At 47.4% G+C, this 20,250-nt stretch overlaps 1 protein-coding gene across 1 annotated transcript; it reads left to right on the plus strand.

The window, feature by feature from the left end:
• Positions 1-13,938: 13,938 nt before the first annotated feature.
• LOC109759864 (beta-carotene 3-hydroxylase, chloroplastic) lies at positions 13,939-16,474 on the plus strand. Its single transcript, XM_020318703.4, has 6 exons — positions 13,939-14,903; positions 15,046-15,105; positions 15,184-15,390; positions 15,517-15,642; positions 15,751-15,807; positions 15,960-16,474. The coding sequence occupies exons 1-6, from the start codon at positions 14,517-14,519 to the stop codon at positions 16,032-16,034; spliced, it is 912 nt and encodes a 303-aa protein (XP_020174292.1). The 5' UTR covers positions 13,939-14,516; the 3' UTR covers positions 16,035-16,474.
• Positions 16,475-20,250: the final 3,776 nt, after the last annotated feature.

Genomic DNA, 20,250 nt, shown 5'->3' on the forward strand with positions numbered 1-20,250 from the left:
GCAGGGCTTCGCCAAGCACCGCGGGAGAGGAGGAGGAGGGAGAGGGGTAGGGCTGCGCCGAAAGAGAGACGTTCTCGTGTCTTGGCCAGCCCCAAACCTCAACTATATATAGGGGGGGAGGGGGCTGCGCCCCCTCTAGGGTTCCCACCAAAAGGGGTGGCGGCCAGCCCTAGATCCCATCTAGGGGGCGGCCAAGGGGAGGAGAGGGGGAGGCGCCACTAGGGTGGGCCTTAAGGCCCATCTGGACCTAGGGTTTGCCCCCTCCCACTCTCCCATGCGCCTTGGGCCTTGGTGGGGGGCGCACCAGCCCACCTGGGGCTGGTCCCCTCCCACACTTGGCCCACGCAGCCTTCTGGGGCTGGTGGCCCCACTTGGTGGACCCCCGGGACCCTCCCGGTGGTCCCGGTACATTACCGATAACACCCGAAACTTTTCCGGTGACCAAAACAGGACTTCCCATATATAAATCTTTACCTCCGGACCATTCCGGAACTCCTCGTGACGTCCGGGATCTCATCCGGGACTCCGAACAACATTCGGTAACCACGTACATACTTTCCCTATAACCCTAGCGTCATCGAACCTTAAGTGTGTAGACCCTACGGGTTCGGGAACCATGCAGACATGACCGAGACGTTCTCCGGTCAATAACCAACAGCGGGATCTGGATACCCATGTTGGCTCCCACATGTTCCACGATGATCTCATCGGATGAACCATGATGTCGGGGATTCAATCAATCCCGTATACAATTCCCTTTGTCTATCGGTATGTTACTTGCCCGAGATTCGATCGTCGGTATCCCGATACCTTGTTCAATCTCGTTACCGGCAAGTCTCTTTACTCGTTCCGTAACTCACATCATCCCGTGATCAACCCCTTGGTCACATTGTGCACATTATGATGATGTCCTACCGAGTGGGCCCAGAGATACCTCTCCGTTTACACGGAGTGACAAATCCCAGTCTCGATTCGTGCCAACCCAACAGACACTTTCGGAGATACCTGTAGTGCACCTTTATAGCCACCCAGTTACGTTGTGACGTTTGGTACACCCAAAGCATTCCTACGGTATCCAGGAGTTGCACAATCTCATGGTCTAAGGAACTGATACTTGACATTAGAAAAGCTCTAAGCAAACGAACTACACGATCTTGTGCTAGGCTTAGGATTGGGTCTTGTCCATCACATCATTCTCCTAATGATGTGATCCCGTTATCAACGACATCCAATGTCCATGGTCAGGAAACCGTAACCATCTATTGATCAACGAGCTAGTCAACTAGAGGCTTACTAGGGACATGGTGTTGTCTATGTATCCACACATGTATCTGATTCCTATCAATACAATTCTAGCATGGATAATAAACGATTATCATGAACAAGGAAATATAATAATAACCAATTTATTATTGCCTCTAGGGCATATTTCCAACAGTCTCCCACTTGCACTAGAGTCAATAATCTAGTCCACATCACCATTTGATTAACACTCATAGGTCACATCACCATGTGACCAACATCCAAAGAGTTTACTAGAGTCAACAATCTAGTTCACATCACTATGTGATTAACACTCAATGAGTTCTGGTTTGATCAAGTTATGCTTGTGAGAGAGGTTATTAGTCAACCGGTCTGAACCTTTCAGATCCGTGTGTGCTTTACGAATATCTATGTCATCTTGTGGATGCTACCACGCGCTATTTGGAGCCATTTCAAATAATTGCTCTACTATACGAACCCGGTTTACTACTCAGAGTCATCCGGATTAGTGTCAAAGTTCGCATCGACGTAACCCTTTACGACGAACTCCTTTTCACCTCCATAATCGAGAAAATTCCTTAGTCCACTAGATACTAAGGATAAGTTCGACCACTGTCATGTGATCCATTCCCGGATCACTATTGTACCCTTTGACCAACTCATGGCAAGGCACACTACATGTGCGGTACACAGCATAGCATACTATAGAGCCTACGTCTAAAGCATAGGGGACGACCTTTGTCCTTTCTCTCTCTTCTGCTGTGGTCAGGTCTTGAGTCTTACTCAATGCTCACACCTTGTAACACAGCCAAGAACTCCTTCTTTGCTGATCTATTTTGAACTCTTTCAAAATCATGCCAAGTGTGCGTTCTTTGAAAGTATCGTCAGGCATCTTGATCTATCTCTATAGATCTTGATGCCCAATATGTAAGCAGCTTTATCCAGGTCTTCCTTTGAAAAACTCCTTTCAAGCAACCCTTTATGCTTTCCAGAAATTTTACATCATTTCGGATCAACAATATGTCATTCACATATACTTATCAGAAATGTTGTAGCGCTCCCACTCATTTTATTGTAAATACAAGTTTCTAACAAACTTTGTATAAACCCAAAAACTTTGATCGCTCCATCAAAGCTTATATTCTGACTCCGAGATGCTTGCTCTAGTCCATGGAAGGATCGCTGGAGCTAGCATACCTTTTAGCATCCTTAGGATCGACAAAACCTTTCTGATTGTATCACATACAACCTTTCCTTACGAGAACTGGTAAGGAAACTTGTTTTGACATCCATCTGCCAGATTTCATAAATGCAGCTAATGCTAACATGATTCCGACGGACTTAAGCATCGCTACGGATGAGAAAATCTCATCGTAGTCAACTCCTTGAACTTGTGAAAATACTCTTTGCCACAAGTCGAGCTTCATAGACGGTAACCTTACCGTCCACGTTCGTCTTCTTCTTAAAGATCCATTTATCTCGGATTTCATGGCTTCTAACCATTTGTCGGAATATGGGCCCACCATCGCTTCTCCATAGCTCATAGGTTCATCGTTGTCCAACAACATGACTTCCAAGACAGGATCACGTACTACTCTGAAGTATTACGCATCCTCGTCGTCCTACAAGGTTTGGTAGTGACTTGATCCGAAGTTTCATGATCACCATCATAAGCTTCCACTTCAATTGGTGTAGGTGCCACAGGAACAACTTCATGTGCCCTGCTACACACTAGTTGAAGTGACGGTTCAATAACCTTATCAAGTCTCCACCATCCTCCCACTCAATTCTTTCGAGGGAAACTTTTCCTCGAGAAAGGACTCGTTTCTAGAAACAATTACTTTTGCTTCCAGATCTGAAATAGGAGGTATACCCAACTGTTTTGGGTTTTCTATGAAGATGTATTTATCCGCTTTGGGTTCGAGCTTATCAGCTTGAAACTTTTTTCACATAAGCATCGCAGCCCCAAACTTTTAAGAAACGACAACTTAGGTTTCTCTAAACGGTGTCGTCCCAACGGAGTTGCGTGGTGCCCCTTTTAAAGTGAATGCAGTTATCTCTAATGCCTAACCCATAAACGATAGTGGTAATTTGATAAGAGACATCATGGTATGCACCATATCCAATAGGGTGCAGTTATGATGTTCGAACACACCATCACACTGTGGTGTTCCAGGCGGTATTAATTGTGAAACACTTTCCACAATGTCTTAATTGTGTGCCAAACTCGTAACTCAGATACTCATCTCTATGATCATATCACAGACATTTTATCCTCTTGTCATGACGATCTTCAACTTCACTCTGAAATTACTTGAACCTTTCAATAATTCAGACTTGTGTTTCATCAAGTAAATACACTCAGCATCTACTCAAATCATCTGTGAAGTAAGAACATGACGATATCCACTGCATGCCTCAGCACTCATTGGACTGCATACATCAAAATGTATTACTTCCAATAAGTTGCTCTCTTGTTCCATCTTACTGAAAACGAGGCATTTCAGTCATCTTGCCCATGTGGTATGATTTGCATGTCTCAAGTGATTCAAAATCAAGTGAGTCCAAACGATCCATCTGCATGGAGTTTCTTCATGCATATATACCAATAGACATGGTTTGCATGTCTCAATCTTTTCAAAAACGAGTGAGTCCAAAGATCCATCTACATGGAGCTTCTTCATGCGTTTTATCCCAATATGACTAAAATAGCAGTGCCACAAGTATGTGGTACTATCATTACTTTTGGCATGAACATGTGTATCACTACGATCGAGATTCATTTTAGGTGCAAGACCATTGAAGATATTATTCAAATAAACAGAGTAACCATTATTCTCCTTAAATGAATAACCGTATTGCGATAAACATAATCCAATCATGCTCAACGCAAACACCAAATCTCGATGGTAGAGGGAGCATGCGATGCTTGATCACATCAACCTTGGAAACACTTCCAACACATATCGTCATCTCACCTTTAGCTAGTCTCCGTTTATTCCGCAGCTTTTATTTCGAGTTACTAACACTTAGCAACCGAACCTGTATCTAATACCCTGGTGCCGCTAGGAGTACTAGTAAAGTACACATTCATATAATGTATGTCCAATATACTTCTGTCGACCTTGCCTGCCTTCTCATCTACCAAGTATCTAGGGTAGTACTGCTTCAGTGACCGTTCCCCTCATTACAGAAGCACTTAGGCTCGGGTTTGGGTTCAACCTTGGGATTCTTCACTAGAGCAGCAAACGATTTGTTGTTTCATGAAGTATCCCTTTTGCCCTTGCCCTTCTAGAAACTAGTGGTTTTACTAACCATCAACAATTGATGCTCCTTCTTGATTTCTACTTTCGCGGTGTCAAACATCGCGAGTTGCTCAAGGATCATCATCTATCCTTGATATTTATAGTTCATCACGAAGCTCTAATAGCTTGGTGGCAGTGATTATGGAGAACCATCACTATCTCATCTGGAAGATTAACTCCCACTCGATTCAAGTGATTGTAGTACTCAGACAATCTGAGCACATGCTCAACGATTGAGCTTTTCTCCCTTAGTTTGCAGGCTTAAGAAATTTGTCAGAGGTCTCATACCTATTGACGTGGGCACTAGTCTGAAATCCCAATTTCAGTCTTCGGAACATCTCATATGTTCTGCGATGTTTCAAAAAAACGTCTCTTGTGCCACAATTCTAAACCGTTAGCATTACGCACTGAACTATCACGTAGTCATCAAAACGTGTATGTCAGATGTTTCGAAACATCTACAGACGATGCTGAGGTTCAGCACACCGAGCGGTGCATTAAGGACATAAGCCTTCTGTGCAGCAATGAGGACAATCCTCAGTTTACGGACCCAGTCCGCATAATTGCTACTACCAACTTTCAACTAAATTTTCTCTAGGAACATATCTTAAACAGTAGAACTAAAGCGTATGACATAATTTGTAAAGACCTTTTGACTATGTTCATGATAATTAAGTTCATCTGATTAATAAACTCCCACTCAGATAGACATCCCTCTAGTCATCTAAGTGATACATGATCCGAGTCAAACTAGGCCGTGTCCGATCATCACGTGAGACGGACTAGTCATCATCGGTGAACATCTCCATGTCGATCGTATCTACTATACGACTCATGTTCGACCTTTCGGTCTCTTGTGTTCCGAGGCCATGTCTGTACATGCTAGGCTCGTCAAGTCAACCTAAGTGTTTCGCATGTGTTCCGAGGCCATGTCTGTACATGCTAGGCTCGTCAACACCCATTGTATTCGAACGTTAGAATCTATCACACCCGATCATCACGTGGTGCTTTGAAACAACGAACCTTCGCAACGATGCACAGTTAGGGGGAACACGTCTCTTGAAATTTTAGAGAGGGATCATCTTACTTAGTACCGTCGTTCTAAGCAAATAAGATGCATAACATGATAAACATCACATGCAATCAAATAGTGACATGATATGGCCAATATCATTTTGCTCCTTTGATCTCCATCTTCGGGGCACCATGATCATCTTTGTCACCGGCATGACACCATGATCTCCATCATCATGATCTCCATCATTGTGTCTTCATGAAGTTGTCACGCCAACGATTACTTCTACTTCTATGGCTAACGCACTTAGCAATAAAGTAAAGTAACTTACATGGTGTTATTCAATGACACGCAGGTCATACAAAAATAAAGACAACTCCTATGGCTCCTGCCGGTTGTCATACTCATCGACATGCAAGTCGTGATTCCTATTACAAGAATATGATCAATCTCATACATCACATATATCATTCATCACATCTTCTGGCCATATCACATCACATAGCACATGCTGCAAAAACAACTTAGACGTCCTCTAATTGTTGTTGCAAGTTTTTACGTGGCTTGTATAGGTTTCTAGCAAGAACGTTTCTTACCTACGTAAAACCACAACGTGATATGCCAATTTCTATTTACCCTTCATAAGGACCCTTTTCATCGAATCCGTTTTGACTAAAGTAGGAGAGACAGACACCCGCTAGCCACCTTATGCAACTAGTGCATGTCAGTTGGTGGAACCTGTCTCACGTAAGCGTACGTGTAAGGTCGGTCCGGGCCGCTTCATCCCACAATGCCGCCGAAACAAGATAAGACTAGTAGCGGCAAGAAGAATTGACAACATCGACGCCCACAACTACTTTGTGTTCTACTCGTGCATAGAAACTACGCATAGACCTAGCTCATGATGCCACTGTTGGGGAACGTAGCAGAAATTCAAAATTTTCTACGCATCACCAAGATCAATCTATGGAGTAATCTAGCAACGAGGGGAAGGGGAGTGCATCTACATACCCTTGTAGATCGCGATGCGGAAGCGTTGCAAGAACGCGGATGAGGGAGTCGTACTCGTAGCGATTCAGATCGCGGTTGATTCCGATCTGAGCACCGAAGAACGGTGCCTCCGCGTTCAACACACGTGCATCCCGGTGACGTCTCCCACGCCTTGATCCAGCAAGGAGAGAGGGAGAGGTTGGGGAAGACTCCATCCAGCAGCAGCACGACGGCGTGGTGGTGATGGAGGAGCGTGGCAATCCCGCAGGGCTTCGCCAAGCACCGCGGGAGAGGAGGAGGAGGGAGAGGTGTAGGGCTGCGCCGAAAGAGAGACGTTCTCGTGTCTTGGGCAGCCCCAAACTCAACTATATATAGGGGGGGAGGGGGCTGCGCCCCCTCTAGGGTTCCCACCCCAAGGGGTGGCGGCCAGCCCTAGATCCCATCTAGGGGGGCGGCCAAGGGGAGGAGAGGGGGAGGCGCCACTAGGGTGGGCCTTAAGGCCCATCTGGACCTAGGGTTTGCCCCCTCCCACTCTCCCATGCGCCTTGGGCCTTGGTGGGGGCGCACCAGCCCACCTGGGGCTGGTCCCCTCCCACACTTGGCCCACGCAGCCTTCTGGGGCTGGTGGCCCCACTTGGTGGACCCCCGGGACCCTCCCGGTGGTCCCGGTACATTACCGATAACACCCGAAACTTTTCCGGTGACCAAAACAGGACTTCCGATATATAAATCTTTACCTCCGGACCATTCCGGAACTCCTCGTGACGTCCGGGATCTCATCCGGGACTCCGAACAACATTCGGTAACCACGTACATACTTTCCCTATAACCCTAGCGTCATCGAACCTTAAGTGTGTAGACCCTACGGGTTCGGGAACCATGCAGACATGACCGAGACGTTCTCCGATCAATAACCAACAGCGGGATCTGGATACCCATGTTGGCTCCCACATGTTCCACGATGATCTCATCGGATGAACCACGATGTCGGGGATTCAATCAATCCCGTATACAATTCCCTTTGTCTATCGGTATGTTACTTGCCCGAGATTCGATCGTCGGTATCCCGATACCTTGTTCAATCTCGTTACCGGCAAGTCTCTTTACTTGTTCCGTAACTCACATCATCCCGTGATCAACCCCTTGGTCACATTGTGCACATTATGATGATGTCCTACCGAGTGGGCCCAGAGATACCTCTCCGTTTACACGGAGTGACAAATCCCAGTCTCGATTCGTGCCAACCCAACAGACACTTTCGGAGATACCTGTAGTGCACCTTTATAGCCACCCAGTTACGTTGTGACGTTTGGTACACCCAAAGCATTCCTACGGTATTCGGGAGTTGCACAATCTCATGGTCTAAGGAACTGATACTTGACATTAGAAAAGCTCTAAGCAAACGAACTACACGATCTTGTGCTAGGCTTAGGATTGGGTCTTGTCCATCACATCATTCTCCTAATGATGTGATCCCGTTATCAACGACATCCAATGTCCATGGTCAGGAAACCGTAACCATCTATTGATCAACGAGCTAGTCAACTAGAGGCTTACTAGGGACATGGTGTTGTCTATGTATCCACACATGTATCTGAGTTTCCTGTCAATACAATTCTAGCATGGATAATAAACGATTATCATGAACAAGGAAATATAATAATAACCTATTTATTATTGCCTTTAGGGCATATTTCCAACATGGGTAAACATCATGATTCTCCTTGCCCCATTAACTAAATGGATAAGTACTTGATGCCCTGTCATGTATATCATGCTCTGTTTGTTCTTGGGAGGCATATACTCTAATGCTTTTGTATAAGCACCTTTTCCTTTCCATTGGTCTGTTTAAACTAATAACCACATTTTCCTTTCCATTGTTTTGTTTAACCTTTCTTGTGATCTATATGATCTAAGCAGTAATAGTTCCCTGCTTATGTAAACACCTCGGTGTACAATTTTTCAGTAAGACCCTGTTACTATTGTTGATGACATTTCGGTAACCACCGATGGATGAGAACTTTGCCTATTGGTCTGCCTTGTTTCAACGAGCAGGAAAATGGTTCTATCGTCCCTCTCCCTTGGTACTAACGTTATTGCCAACATAACTTACATGCTATCCTCTGACATGCCTTGCTACCATGACCGTGCAATATGTCAACGTCCTTCCTACTTTTCAACCATATGGTCGGCCCATAACCCACAGTTCCATAGGATCGAAACCTGACTCTTGTACATCCTTGATTCTGAAGTATCCTTTTTCACTTGCCTTCGTATGTAATTCATGAGCCACCTTCCTAGTGATCTATTCTAGTATCAGACGCAATAAATTGTGTTGTTGTTGCTCTGAACCCCTTTCACATTTTGATTAGGCATCGAATGATAGCCTGCCCGTTAAAACTTCCCATGCTACCTTCATACTTTGCTCTCGATGTTTTATTAAGTTTCAACTCGAGAGATACTTTCGCCTCATTCCCTGAATTGTTCACCAGATAATTAACCCTATAAGGGTCAGTTCTCCCGAAGTTACTCTTTACTTCCCCACTTAAATCTCGGGACGAGATTTCTTGTAGTGGAGGAGATTTGTAACACCCCCAATGTCATGCTGCAATAACCCTCTGTGATTAAGCTAATCATTTTTCCAAACAGTGCTTAATCACCTTTGTTCAAATATCCCATTTGAAATTCCAGTCAATTCAAATTCAAGTGAAGTTTGAAGTTGCTCAAAATTTGCTGGAAAAATGTTCATCATTTGTCAAAAATTCCATAACAATTATTTGTTAAGGAACACAACATCACTTTTGTGCAAAGATGAGCATTAGCAATTATAACAGCACCAATTTAGCATTTTTAAATGCTATCCTATTTATGAAAAATAACAAATGAATTCTTCTGGTCTCCAAAATATTTGTGGCACTGTCTAACATCACCAGGAATAAAAGCGGCACTTACCATATTTTTCCTAAGTAAATAGCATGCCCAATATTTTCTTACCCATCTCTGTTAAAAAATAAATAGAAAAGGCCCCTGACCCCCCCCAGGGCCTAACCCCCCGGGCTAAGCCCAACAGGCCATCCGGCCCAGCCCACCATCCCTTGTCGTCTTCCGCCCTGTTCGACCGACCGAGCGTCCGTCGGCTGCAGCCTGACCACCTCGCCGTCCCCGTCGCCGAGGGGATAAGGGCAGCCCCGGACGCCTCGAGTTCCCCCCTCACCTACCGCCACTCCCACTCCCCCACTCCTCCTTTCCCCCTCCTCCAGATCCGCCTCGCCGACGCGCCCAGCGCCGTCCGCCGTGCTGACCGCGGCCACCGCTGTCCCCATCCCTCTCCGACGAGTCCCCGAGCGATGTCGTGCCCTGCGACGTCTTCCTCGACCACCGGACCAAGCCAGGAGCCCCCACAGCGAGCACGGTGACCTCTTCTTCCTCCTCTGCTCCGACGAACGCCGGCGTCGAATTCGGCCACCTCGCGCCTCCCCGAGCCCACTGAGCACACCTACAGGCGCCCAGTGAGATCCACCTCCCTCTCCTTCTCTCCCCGTGCTCGTCCCCGCACCGTGGCAGCCTCTGCCATCGCCGCCAGAACCCAGCTCCGTCGCATAGCTCGCCGCCGACGCTGTAGTCGCTGTCAGGCTCGCCGAGCACGGGAACGTGCTCAGGTCCCCTCACCGCGACCGCTCGTGCCGCTAGATCCCCTCCCCGTGGCCTCTGTCGCTCACCCCGCCTATGGCTGAACTCTGGCGACCGCTAAGGTGCTCTTCGTCGTATCGAGCCTCCCCGAGACCAACCGGTGGCACCGCGTGCCGCGCGCCGACGCCAGCTCTCGAACGCGGCCAAAAACGCGGCGAACCATGCCTTGAGCTGTTTTCCGGCCATCTCCAGCGAACTTCCGCCGCGGGAATGGTCGCTGGCGCGACTCCGGTCGCCGTCCGACGTGGCGCTGACGCGGCAGCCCTGGACCACGCCGCTGAGCCACTGCCACTGGGTCCCGCTAACCCGTTGACCCAGTCAACTGCTGACTGGGCAGTCCAGTACCACTGACATGCAGGCCCCACCGCATAATTAAGCTAATTAAAATGTTTCTATAATTAGAAGTAATTAATAATCTAATCTGCCAGTGACATGTGGGGCCCAGCTATTATTTAACCTCATTTTAGTTAGTTTAAACTTCTGTTAGTCCACTGCCTATGACGGGTGGGACCCACAGGTCAGTTTGACCTAGTCAGCCGTCCTGTTGACTGCTGACGTCACAATGATGTCATGCTAACGTAGTATTTCTTTTCTGTCAATTTAATTAATTCCAGAAAATGGTTTAATCTTTGAAAATTCATATAAAATAAACCGTAGCTCGGATCGAAAAACTTTCTACATGAAGGTTGCTCGGAAAAATCCAATGAATCAGAATATGCAGTCCGTTTATCTGTCACATGCCCCTAGCATACTGAACATGGAAAATTCCCCCTCCGGTCATCTGTTTTACACATGTCCGGGACCGGGAAAACATTTCCGGTTCTTTTCCCCCTTTCCTCTTTCTCGTGCAGCACTACGTTAGGTCGACCCTAGTTCTGCATATCGTCATGTCATGCTTAGTGTTGCATCTTGTTTGCTCTGTATTTACTGTTTCTTCCCCCTCTTCTCTCTGGTAGACCCCGAGACTGATGCTGCCCCTGTGATCGACTACGTCGACGACGACCCTTCTTCCCTTCCAGCGGAGCTTCCAGGCAAGCCCCCCCCCCCCCCCCCCGTTGATCATCCCGATATCGCCCATTCCATTCTCTCATGCTTGCATTAGATTTTGCTACTGTAATTGTTTGCTCCTATTCTGATGCATAGCCCGCTTTTGTATCTGCTGTTGTACCTTACCTGCTTATCCTAAACTGTTTAGTATAGGTTGGTTAGTGATCCATCAGTGACCCCCACCTTGTCCTTGTTGCCCCTGCTTCATCATCGAAGACCCGATCAACGGGATCGAAGACCAGGCCACGGCACCGCACATCACTTTCCCCTTAGTCGCTCGACACTACTAGGTTACTATCGAGTGCCGAGGGTGAGACCTCATCAGCACTTCTGATGTTAACCCTGTAGTGTAGCTATTCGGTCGTGGTCATCGAGGGTGATTTCGCCTTAACCACTTCTGATACGACTCTGTCGTGCAACCCCTCAAGTGTGAACCTCGAGGGTGGTTCCTCTTACGTTCACCTTGATGATTACATCGAGTGGAATCCATCGAGGGTGGTTCCTCAGGGTTCCCCTTGGCGTTAGACACACAGTTACTATGGTTACTATGACTTTACCCTGAACCATGTTATTAAAGACTGGTCGGCCCTGAGGGGTATTCGCGCGAGCTTAATTGCGAGTGATGTGGAGTCGGGTTGACCTGGAAGGTGCTCGCGAGATAATTACGAGGCGTGGCCGGGCATTCTTAGCCCTTGCCGCAAGTCCTCGAGACAGGGCGACGGGGTCACATCGACCGTGAGTCTCTGCTCGTTACCGCATGCTCCTAATCCACTACGATTTGGATATTTGATCCGAGGGGCCTCTGGCCTGATAGCACTAACCATTAGGTGGGCATAGTATGAGCGTTCTGCGTCGTATGCATCAGCCGAAGCTTAATAGGCGTCAGCGACTGAGCGGCGCGCGCCTGGTTGGACTGCATAAGCATCTGCCTTTTTAAGGAGGTAGCTAGGTCTACTCACCGGCCGCGTACGCAACGTGCAGGAGTTCCCGGGGCGATGGCCCATGACCCCTGGGGGCATAGGTATAGTCAGGCGTGCTGACCTCTCTATTAAGCCTTGGTCGGGTTGCGGCGTATTGTTTGGCCGAGGCTGGGCATGACCCAGGAAAGTGTGTCCGGCCGAAGTTAAGCGGGCGTGGTGGGTAAGTTGGTGCACCCCTGCAGGGAAGAAAACATCTATCGATAGCCTATCCTACGGTAACGGACACTCGGAGTTGTATCCCGATCGATACACTAGAACTGGATGCTGATGCATGTTTTGGATATGTTGCTTCGGGAGTCGAGAAAGGATTCCGGAGCATTGTTACAACAACATAAATATGACTTATGTTATACTACTCTACTCCCTCCTGTTGCTGCAAGATGGTGGTTTCCAGAAGATGCTAGTCTTCGATAGGACTAGCTTCTCTTCCTCTTATTCTGGCATTTCTGCAGCCCAGTCCACATATACAGCCTTCCTTTGATAATGTTGCATATGTAGTGTAGATCCTTGTTTGCTGAGTACTTCGGATGAGTACTCACGGTTGCTTTGCTTCCTCTTTTCCCCCTTTTTCCATTCTTCTTGGATGTCGCAACCAGATGATGGAGCCCAGGATCCAGACGACACCACCGACGACTACTACTACCCCGAGGGTGCCTACTTACTACGTGGAGACCGCTGACGACCAGGAGTAGTTAGGAGGCTCCTAGGAAGGAGGCCTTGCCTTTTCGATCGTAGATGCTTTTGTGCTGGTCTTCTTAAGGCAAACTTGTTTAACTCATGTCTGTACTCAGATAATGTTGTTTCCGCTGACTCTTGTGTATTCGAGCTTACGTATTCGAGCCCACGAGGCCCCTGATTTGTGATATAAAGTTTGCATTATTTTAATTTGTGTCTAGAGTTGTGTTGTGATATCTTTCCGTGAGTCCCTGATCTTGATCGTACACATTTGCATGTATGATTAGTGTACGATTGAATCAGGGGCGTCACAAGCCATGTGAAGAATCGACCATCCACCTGATCATCGTGCACCGACCATCGACGTGAAGAATCGACGACGGATCTGGATGGGATCCAGATCCACGTCCGCCGGCATGCCCACCATCGCCAGCAGCACCAGCCATGGGGTCATCGGTTGCCGCCGTACGACCAGGGAGTCACCCTGGCCGTGGTGTGAAGGCCCCAGTCGCCTCGAGTGGTTCCCGCCGCCTCCTCCTGCCTCAGCGCCTTGGAACATGGCGCCGCCATCACCGCGGCCAACGCCAGCGGTAGCGGCGGCAAGGTCTTTCGTTGTGGGGTGGGGGCCGGCGGCGGTGGGCTTTGATCCCCCTGGCGTCGCCCTGGGGTGGCGGCACTGAGGGGGTCGTGAGGGGTCAATTTTCCAAAAGAAATGATTGTACATTTTTTTGACGGAAAAAGAGGAGTGTCAAATGGGCCACCGCATTTACACGGCCCAACGGGTTACATTCACGCAGCAGCAGCCTTAATTTGTTCGATCGTCGAGCGTATCTCACGACGGGGATGTGTGCTCAAAAGAAAAGAAGAAGAAGAAAATCTCATGATGGGGATACATCACATGCGGTCAGTTTCGCAAACTCCTGCCGTCCTGCGATTCCCTGTTAAATGCCTGATGCGTACAACATAAGTCCATGCCGTGTCAGGCAAAAGAGTTACGTGGAGGGTTCTCCATCAAACAACAGCCCCTCGTTCTGCACCGGCCGAAGCCGCCGCGCTGTCGATCTGCTATTCTCGGCTTCTTTCTTCTCATACTTTTCTTCGGTTTTCCCCGGCGCGCTTTTGAGTTTTTGACCCCATTCCATGGCGGCGAGGCCTCCCGGGGCTCGGACCAAAGTATCCGATCGGACGGCGGGCGTCGCCGCGAGTTTTCGGTCCAGAGAAGAGAAGGGAAGCAAGGCAGGAGCGTGTTCTGCCCTTGGCCACACAATCCCCATCGGAGTAACCGAAGCGGCCTAGTAGTTCGAACGATCTGACATGCGGTCTCGGCAGTTGGATCGAATCGGACGGCCCGCGGGGCGCCCACGGCGCACTTCGATTTCCCTACTTCTTCCACCTCATTTGCACACGCGTATGAAACCGAACCTCTCTTCTTGCAGAGTCCAGTCACCTCTCTCCTCTTCCCCATTCGAGCTCCCTCGCTCCGTCCCTGTCCATTTATAGCTTCCGAGAAAGTGCAGTGCGCCCAAGGGAGTGTACTGAGAGCCTCCCTCCATGGCGGCTGGTCTCTCCGGCTCCACTATGGCCAGCTTCGCCGTCAAGAACCCTCTGCTCGCCGCGGCCGCGCGCTTCCGGACGCTGCCGTCCCGTGCCGGCCGGCCTCTGCCGTTCTCCCCGTTCACGCGGACGGCGCGCAGGCGCGGGCAAGAGACCGTCACGTGCTTCGTCCCGCAGGAGGGCCAGGCGCCCGGCCCGGCTCCCGAGCCCGTGCCTTCGCTGGAGGAAGAGGCGGCGTCCGCGGCGGCGCGCCGGGTGGCGGAGAGGAAGGCGCGGAAGCAGTCCGAGAGGCGCACGTACCTGGTGGCCGCCGTCATGTCCAGCCTCGGGGTCACCTCCATGGCCATCGCCTCCGTGTACTACCGCTTCGCCTGGCAAATGGAGGTGCGTACCAGCCATTCATTTTCGCTATCTTTCCTCGTTGCCGTTAGCGAGTGGCGACGCCGTAGCCGCCATTTTAGTGCGCGGGCGGTTGGGCTTGACTGGTTGCCGTCGCTGAAACTGACATGCGCGCGCGTTGGTGCAGGGCGGCGAGGTGCCGATGACCGAGATGCTGGGCACGTTCGCGCTCTCCGTCGGCGCAGCGGTAAGCTAGCGGCACCTTGGTAGAACTCTTGCTCGCCGGCGGCGAAGAGCACCAGGCTAAAATTTGGGCGTGATGCAGGTCGGGATGGAGTTCTGGGCGCAGTGGGCGCACAAGGCGCTGTGGCACGCCTCCCTGTGGCACATGCACGAGTCGCACCACCGGCCGCGCGACGGGCCCTTCGAGCTCAACGACGTCTTCGCCATCATCAACGCCGGGCCGGCCATCGCCCTCCTCGCCTACGGCTTCTTCCACCGCGGCCTCATCCCCGGCCTTTGCTTCGGCGCGGTAAGCCATCCACTCCACTCGCAAACCCCTGCTCAGCCCGAACCACAGTGTCTCTCCGGATGGCCGGGGCCATCAGCCAGAACCATCCGATTAGGATCTGACTCGCCACGTGTATGCTTCCTACAGGGCCTCGGGATTACGCTTTTCGGGATGGCATACATGTTCGTCCACGACGGCCTGGTCCACCGCCGGTTCCCCGTCGGCCCCATCGCGGACGTGCCCTATTTCCGGCGAGTGGCTGCCGCTCACAAGGTACGTACGGCGAGCCCAACGGCCTCTCCCTCCTTGGGGCAGTACGTGCCAACTTGGTGATTTCCTGAAAAATTTTGTGCTGATTATGTGGTGGTGGCTCCGTGGCAGATACACCACATGGACAAGTTCGAGGGGGTACCGTATGGGCTTTTCCTGGGACCCAAGGTGAGTGCGAGGCGCATGGCGCCTATCGTTTTGTCCTCTCGCGTGCTGTGCTGTGCTGTGACCACTGGCCAAGTGACACAGCACGGGACAAGCACCCTGATCTTCCTTGTAAACCGTCCGTCTCAACGCGCCTGTGGTTGTGGTGAGTGCAGGAGCTGGAGGACGTTGGTGGCCTCGACGAACTGGAGCAGGAGCTCGCCAGGATCAACCGGACTCGGAGCATCTGAAGGACTCTGGACATGGTGGCATACGCAGCTAGAAGAGCCTTGTGATCTCATCTAGCAGATGAACTACATTTCAAGATTTTTTTTAAACTTTTTGGTGGTTGCTATTGATTTAATTGATGGTACTGGAGATGGGGAGTCCAGAGCCGGAAGCAAGCTAATGATCAGGCAGTGGTGGTGGTGTACTCCCCGTTACTCGGCTGCAGGGGGTGTGGATGTGTCCAAACAGTTATAGGAAGAAGCACAGATGGTTCATGAGGTTGTGCCATGATTTTTTTTTCCTCCCTTCGAGGTCTCTCTCACCGCGTCCGCATTTTTGTTTTGTGGAGACCCAACTCCATGTCTTGTTCTTATATATGGCTAGAAACTACGCTTCTGTGTATAACAAGTAGAGAAGGTCGTGAACCACTTCAATGAAAGTAAAAGTTGGCGGTTGGCAAGAATGCTGGAGATTCAGTGCTTTTCCATGTTTCCTCCTTTCTCCACAAGACAGAATGTCACACTATTGTTGTTGCTACTCATTGTATCTCTTCCAACTCTGTTGATTTTGACGACAACAAAATAATAATCGAAACTAACATTGGCCAGCCCATTCGCCATTGCATTCACAATTTATAAACACATCAATGGTCGGTCAGGCCTTCATAATTAAGGGATAATTAAGTCTAGTCTATCTATACCTTATAAAAAAAAGGAGTTAACTACACTACAGGTGCCCTAGCTTATCCGGTGCGGTCAGTTTGGTGCCTAAACTTGAAAAATACACAAAAGTGATGTCGTAACTTGTCTGGGCGTTCAAATACGGTGCCTCTAGACGTATGCCGCCGTATCGAGTGCCCGCGTGGCATTCCAGTCTGTCGCTAGGCCACATGTCAGCGGTTGCCTACGCGCGTTGTGAGCTATGCATGTTGTTTTTTACAGGAATGCCCCTGGATTTTAATTAATTTTCGCAAAAAATACCCCTTGATTTTAATTTTTTTTTGCGGGAGTCAGCGTACAGGGACTTCGAACATGGGATATGTCGTTGCCTGACAATCGAGCGGACCAGGCGGCCACGGTCTGGTTTGCGCTTAATTATCAGCAAGCAATTTATATAGATGATTGCACGTATCGCTCTGCATATGCTTCTACTGGAGTAATTTTCTTTTTATTTATTCCAAGTTACTATCTTGTCTTTCTTCAAGTGATGTTTCTGTTTAGTTTTCATGATACATAAATTTTTTCATGTGAAAAAATAAAATAATTATCAATATATAATTTTGTTTATTTGTATCTCTACTCTATTTCCATTATAGTGTACTTTCAAGAGATAAACACGATTTTTTTTCTAAAATTGATGTGCAATTAAAGAGTTGAACGTATATTAAAAACATGGTGAGCATATTTTGAAAGACACGTTCACGTTCATGTTCATTTTTCATTTTAATATTATTTTAGAAAATGTTCACCTTGTTTTCTGAAAATGTTGAATGTGTATTAAAAATATTGTGTAATATTATTCTTAAATTTCTACAAACACGCTCATGTTAGTACATTTCTGGAATTTATTATTGTCACACAATAATATTTAATACACGTTGAACAGTTTTTAAAATACAATATTGTCAATTTTCAATAATTGTGTACTTTAAAAATAGAATGAAGATACACAATAATTGTTCGTGCTTATGGCCCTCAATGAAGATGCATAAATTTACACAATAATTTTTAATATACGTTCAACTTTTTATGTCCACATAAATTTTAGAAAAATTTCATGTTTATCTCTTCAAGGTACACAATAATGAAAATAGAGTAAAGATATAAAATAAACAATAATTACAGATTGATAATTATTTTATTTTTTCATATAGGAAAATTTATGTATCATGAAAATTAAACAGAAACTTCACTCAAAAAATATGTGCAAAGCGATACGCGGAATCGTGCATATAAGTTGCTAGCTAGCAGTTAAATGTAAACCAAAGTGTGGCCTCTTGGTCCACTTGTTTGTTAGGCAACCAGGATGTCCGTGGTTTGAATTCTCTTCATGCCGGCTTGTGTTTATATTTTTGTGAGAATTAATTAAAGTACAAACGCGTTTCCGTAAAAAAAAAACTTGCGTCCAGCATGCGTAACGATTTTTTTCCAAGAATTAACTAAAGTCCAGGGACATTTCTGTAAAAAAAACTACACGCACAGCTCACAACACGCCCGCAGCCACTGATATGTGGCCCAGAGACACGCTGACATGCCCCACGGGCACTTGATACGGCGGCATACGTCTAGAGGCACCGTATTTGAACGCCTAGACAAGTTACGTCACCACTTTTGTGTATTTTTCAAGTTTAGGCACCAAACTGACCGCGCCGGGCAAGTTAAGGCACCTGTAGTGTATTTAACTCTAAAAAAAGCATGACTGTTTCTGCCCGCCCGTCGTGTGTTTTGCAGAAAACTCCCCGCCTTCTCTGATAATTAACCCGCAGTCTACCTTTAGGAGGCAGAAATTAAAAAGAAAACTCCCTAATATTTGGGTTGATTAACCTGTAGTCCATCTAGCAAAAATGTGTTTTCTAAATATATCCATATTTTTTAAACCCTAGACCTAGTTCTAGCATGTTATATATGAAATTTGATTTAAAAATGTGTAGAATCTGAATATGATGTCATTTTTACATGGCAATCGCTTTTGAAATGCAATTTAAGGTGCAATCTTAACTAATTGCGCACGATCCTTCTTTTTTCGTACCTATGTCGATCTGGATTGCAAATTAACACCTCAACAAAACCGGGTTGAAGACGAAAGAACCATCGATAACAATGCATGCACGCCTCGACGAAACCTCACAGGGAAAAAGAAAGCAGATTGCTCATCTCATGCTGAGAGAGAGAGATGTCTTAGGATTGACCAGATTTAAACGCATTGTATGAGCACTGAGAACACCGTCAACGAGGATGAGAAGGAGGATAAGCGTCAACACATATGGGATCACATGTTGAAATAAAGGACGTGGAGCTATTGAGGTCTTGAGTCATGGTTATTGGATTAGGGGCGTGTGCTATTTATTTTCTTTCGTTGCAACGCACGGGCTCTTTGCTCCTACCTACTAATAAAAGGAAGGTTGTTTCTTCCTGGTCGTCGTGCATTGTGCAGAAACCCTCATGATGTTTCTGATAATCAACACACGGTTTAGTTTTAAGTTAAATGAGGAAAACGTTTCACTCTTGCAGAGAACCCCATGTTGTATTTTATCATCAACCTGTAGTCCAGTTTTAAGTGAAATCAGGTAAATGTTTCACTTTTTATAGGGAACACCCTGATATTTGGGTTAATCAACCCGCAGTCCATATCAAATGATTTTTTTAATATCCATATCTTTTAGATACTAGCTCTAGATATGATCTTATTTAACATGTTAACCATTTTTAAATGTTATCTAGGGTGCAATCTTAATCTATAGTGCATTGTCTTTCTTTTATACCGGTGCCAATCCAGATAAAAAATGAACACCTCAACAAAACCGGATTGGAGACGAAAGAAACAATCTATAATCACGCATGCACGCCACGCCAAAACCTCGCAGGAAAAAAAGCAGATTTATCATCTTATGCTGAGGGAGAGACGTGTTAGGAACTTAGGATTGAGCACATTCAAACGTGTTGTGATCGTGTGATCATTGAGGCCACTATCAGTGAGGGTGAAAAAATGACGATAAACGACATCACAGATGGGATTCCATGCGTTGAAATAAAGGACGTGAACTTATTGGGGGTCTTGAGTCATGGTTATTGGGTCAGGGGCATGTGGTACTTTTTTCTCCTGTTGCAATGCACGGGCTCTTTTGCTAGTAAAGATAAAGATTGCTTTTGGAAACACAGGCAATACACTAGATATCCATTGGAATTCTGAATAGTATGTGTGTATTGTTTATGTTATTTATCAACGGCTCTTAGCTCATATAGATCATGGCTTCATGATGTTGAAACATTGTAACTACTCCCATGGTCCAGGTGCATAGGGTGCCTTAGGAGCTGCACGACGGTCAAGACACTGTGATAGCCTAGCGTTATGTTCGAAATTGTGCAAATGAGCCTAAAAACACAATTGAAAGAGGCATTTAATCATACATGTTTGGGGATGAGAGGATTGAGATATGCATGTGTGGGAATAGGAGCCGAGAGGTTAAAAGAGGTTGCATACACGATCCAGATGAGGGGATGCGTTGCGAGGAATATTAAT

The sequence above is a fragment of the Aegilops tauschii genome, chromosome 2 (genome assembly GCF_002575655.3).
Source record: "Aegilops tauschii subsp. strangulata cultivar AL8/78 chromosome 2, Aet v6.0, whole genome shotgun sequence".
Classification (NCBI taxonomy): Eukaryota; Viridiplantae; Streptophyta; class Magnoliopsida; order Poales; family Poaceae; genus Aegilops; species Aegilops tauschii.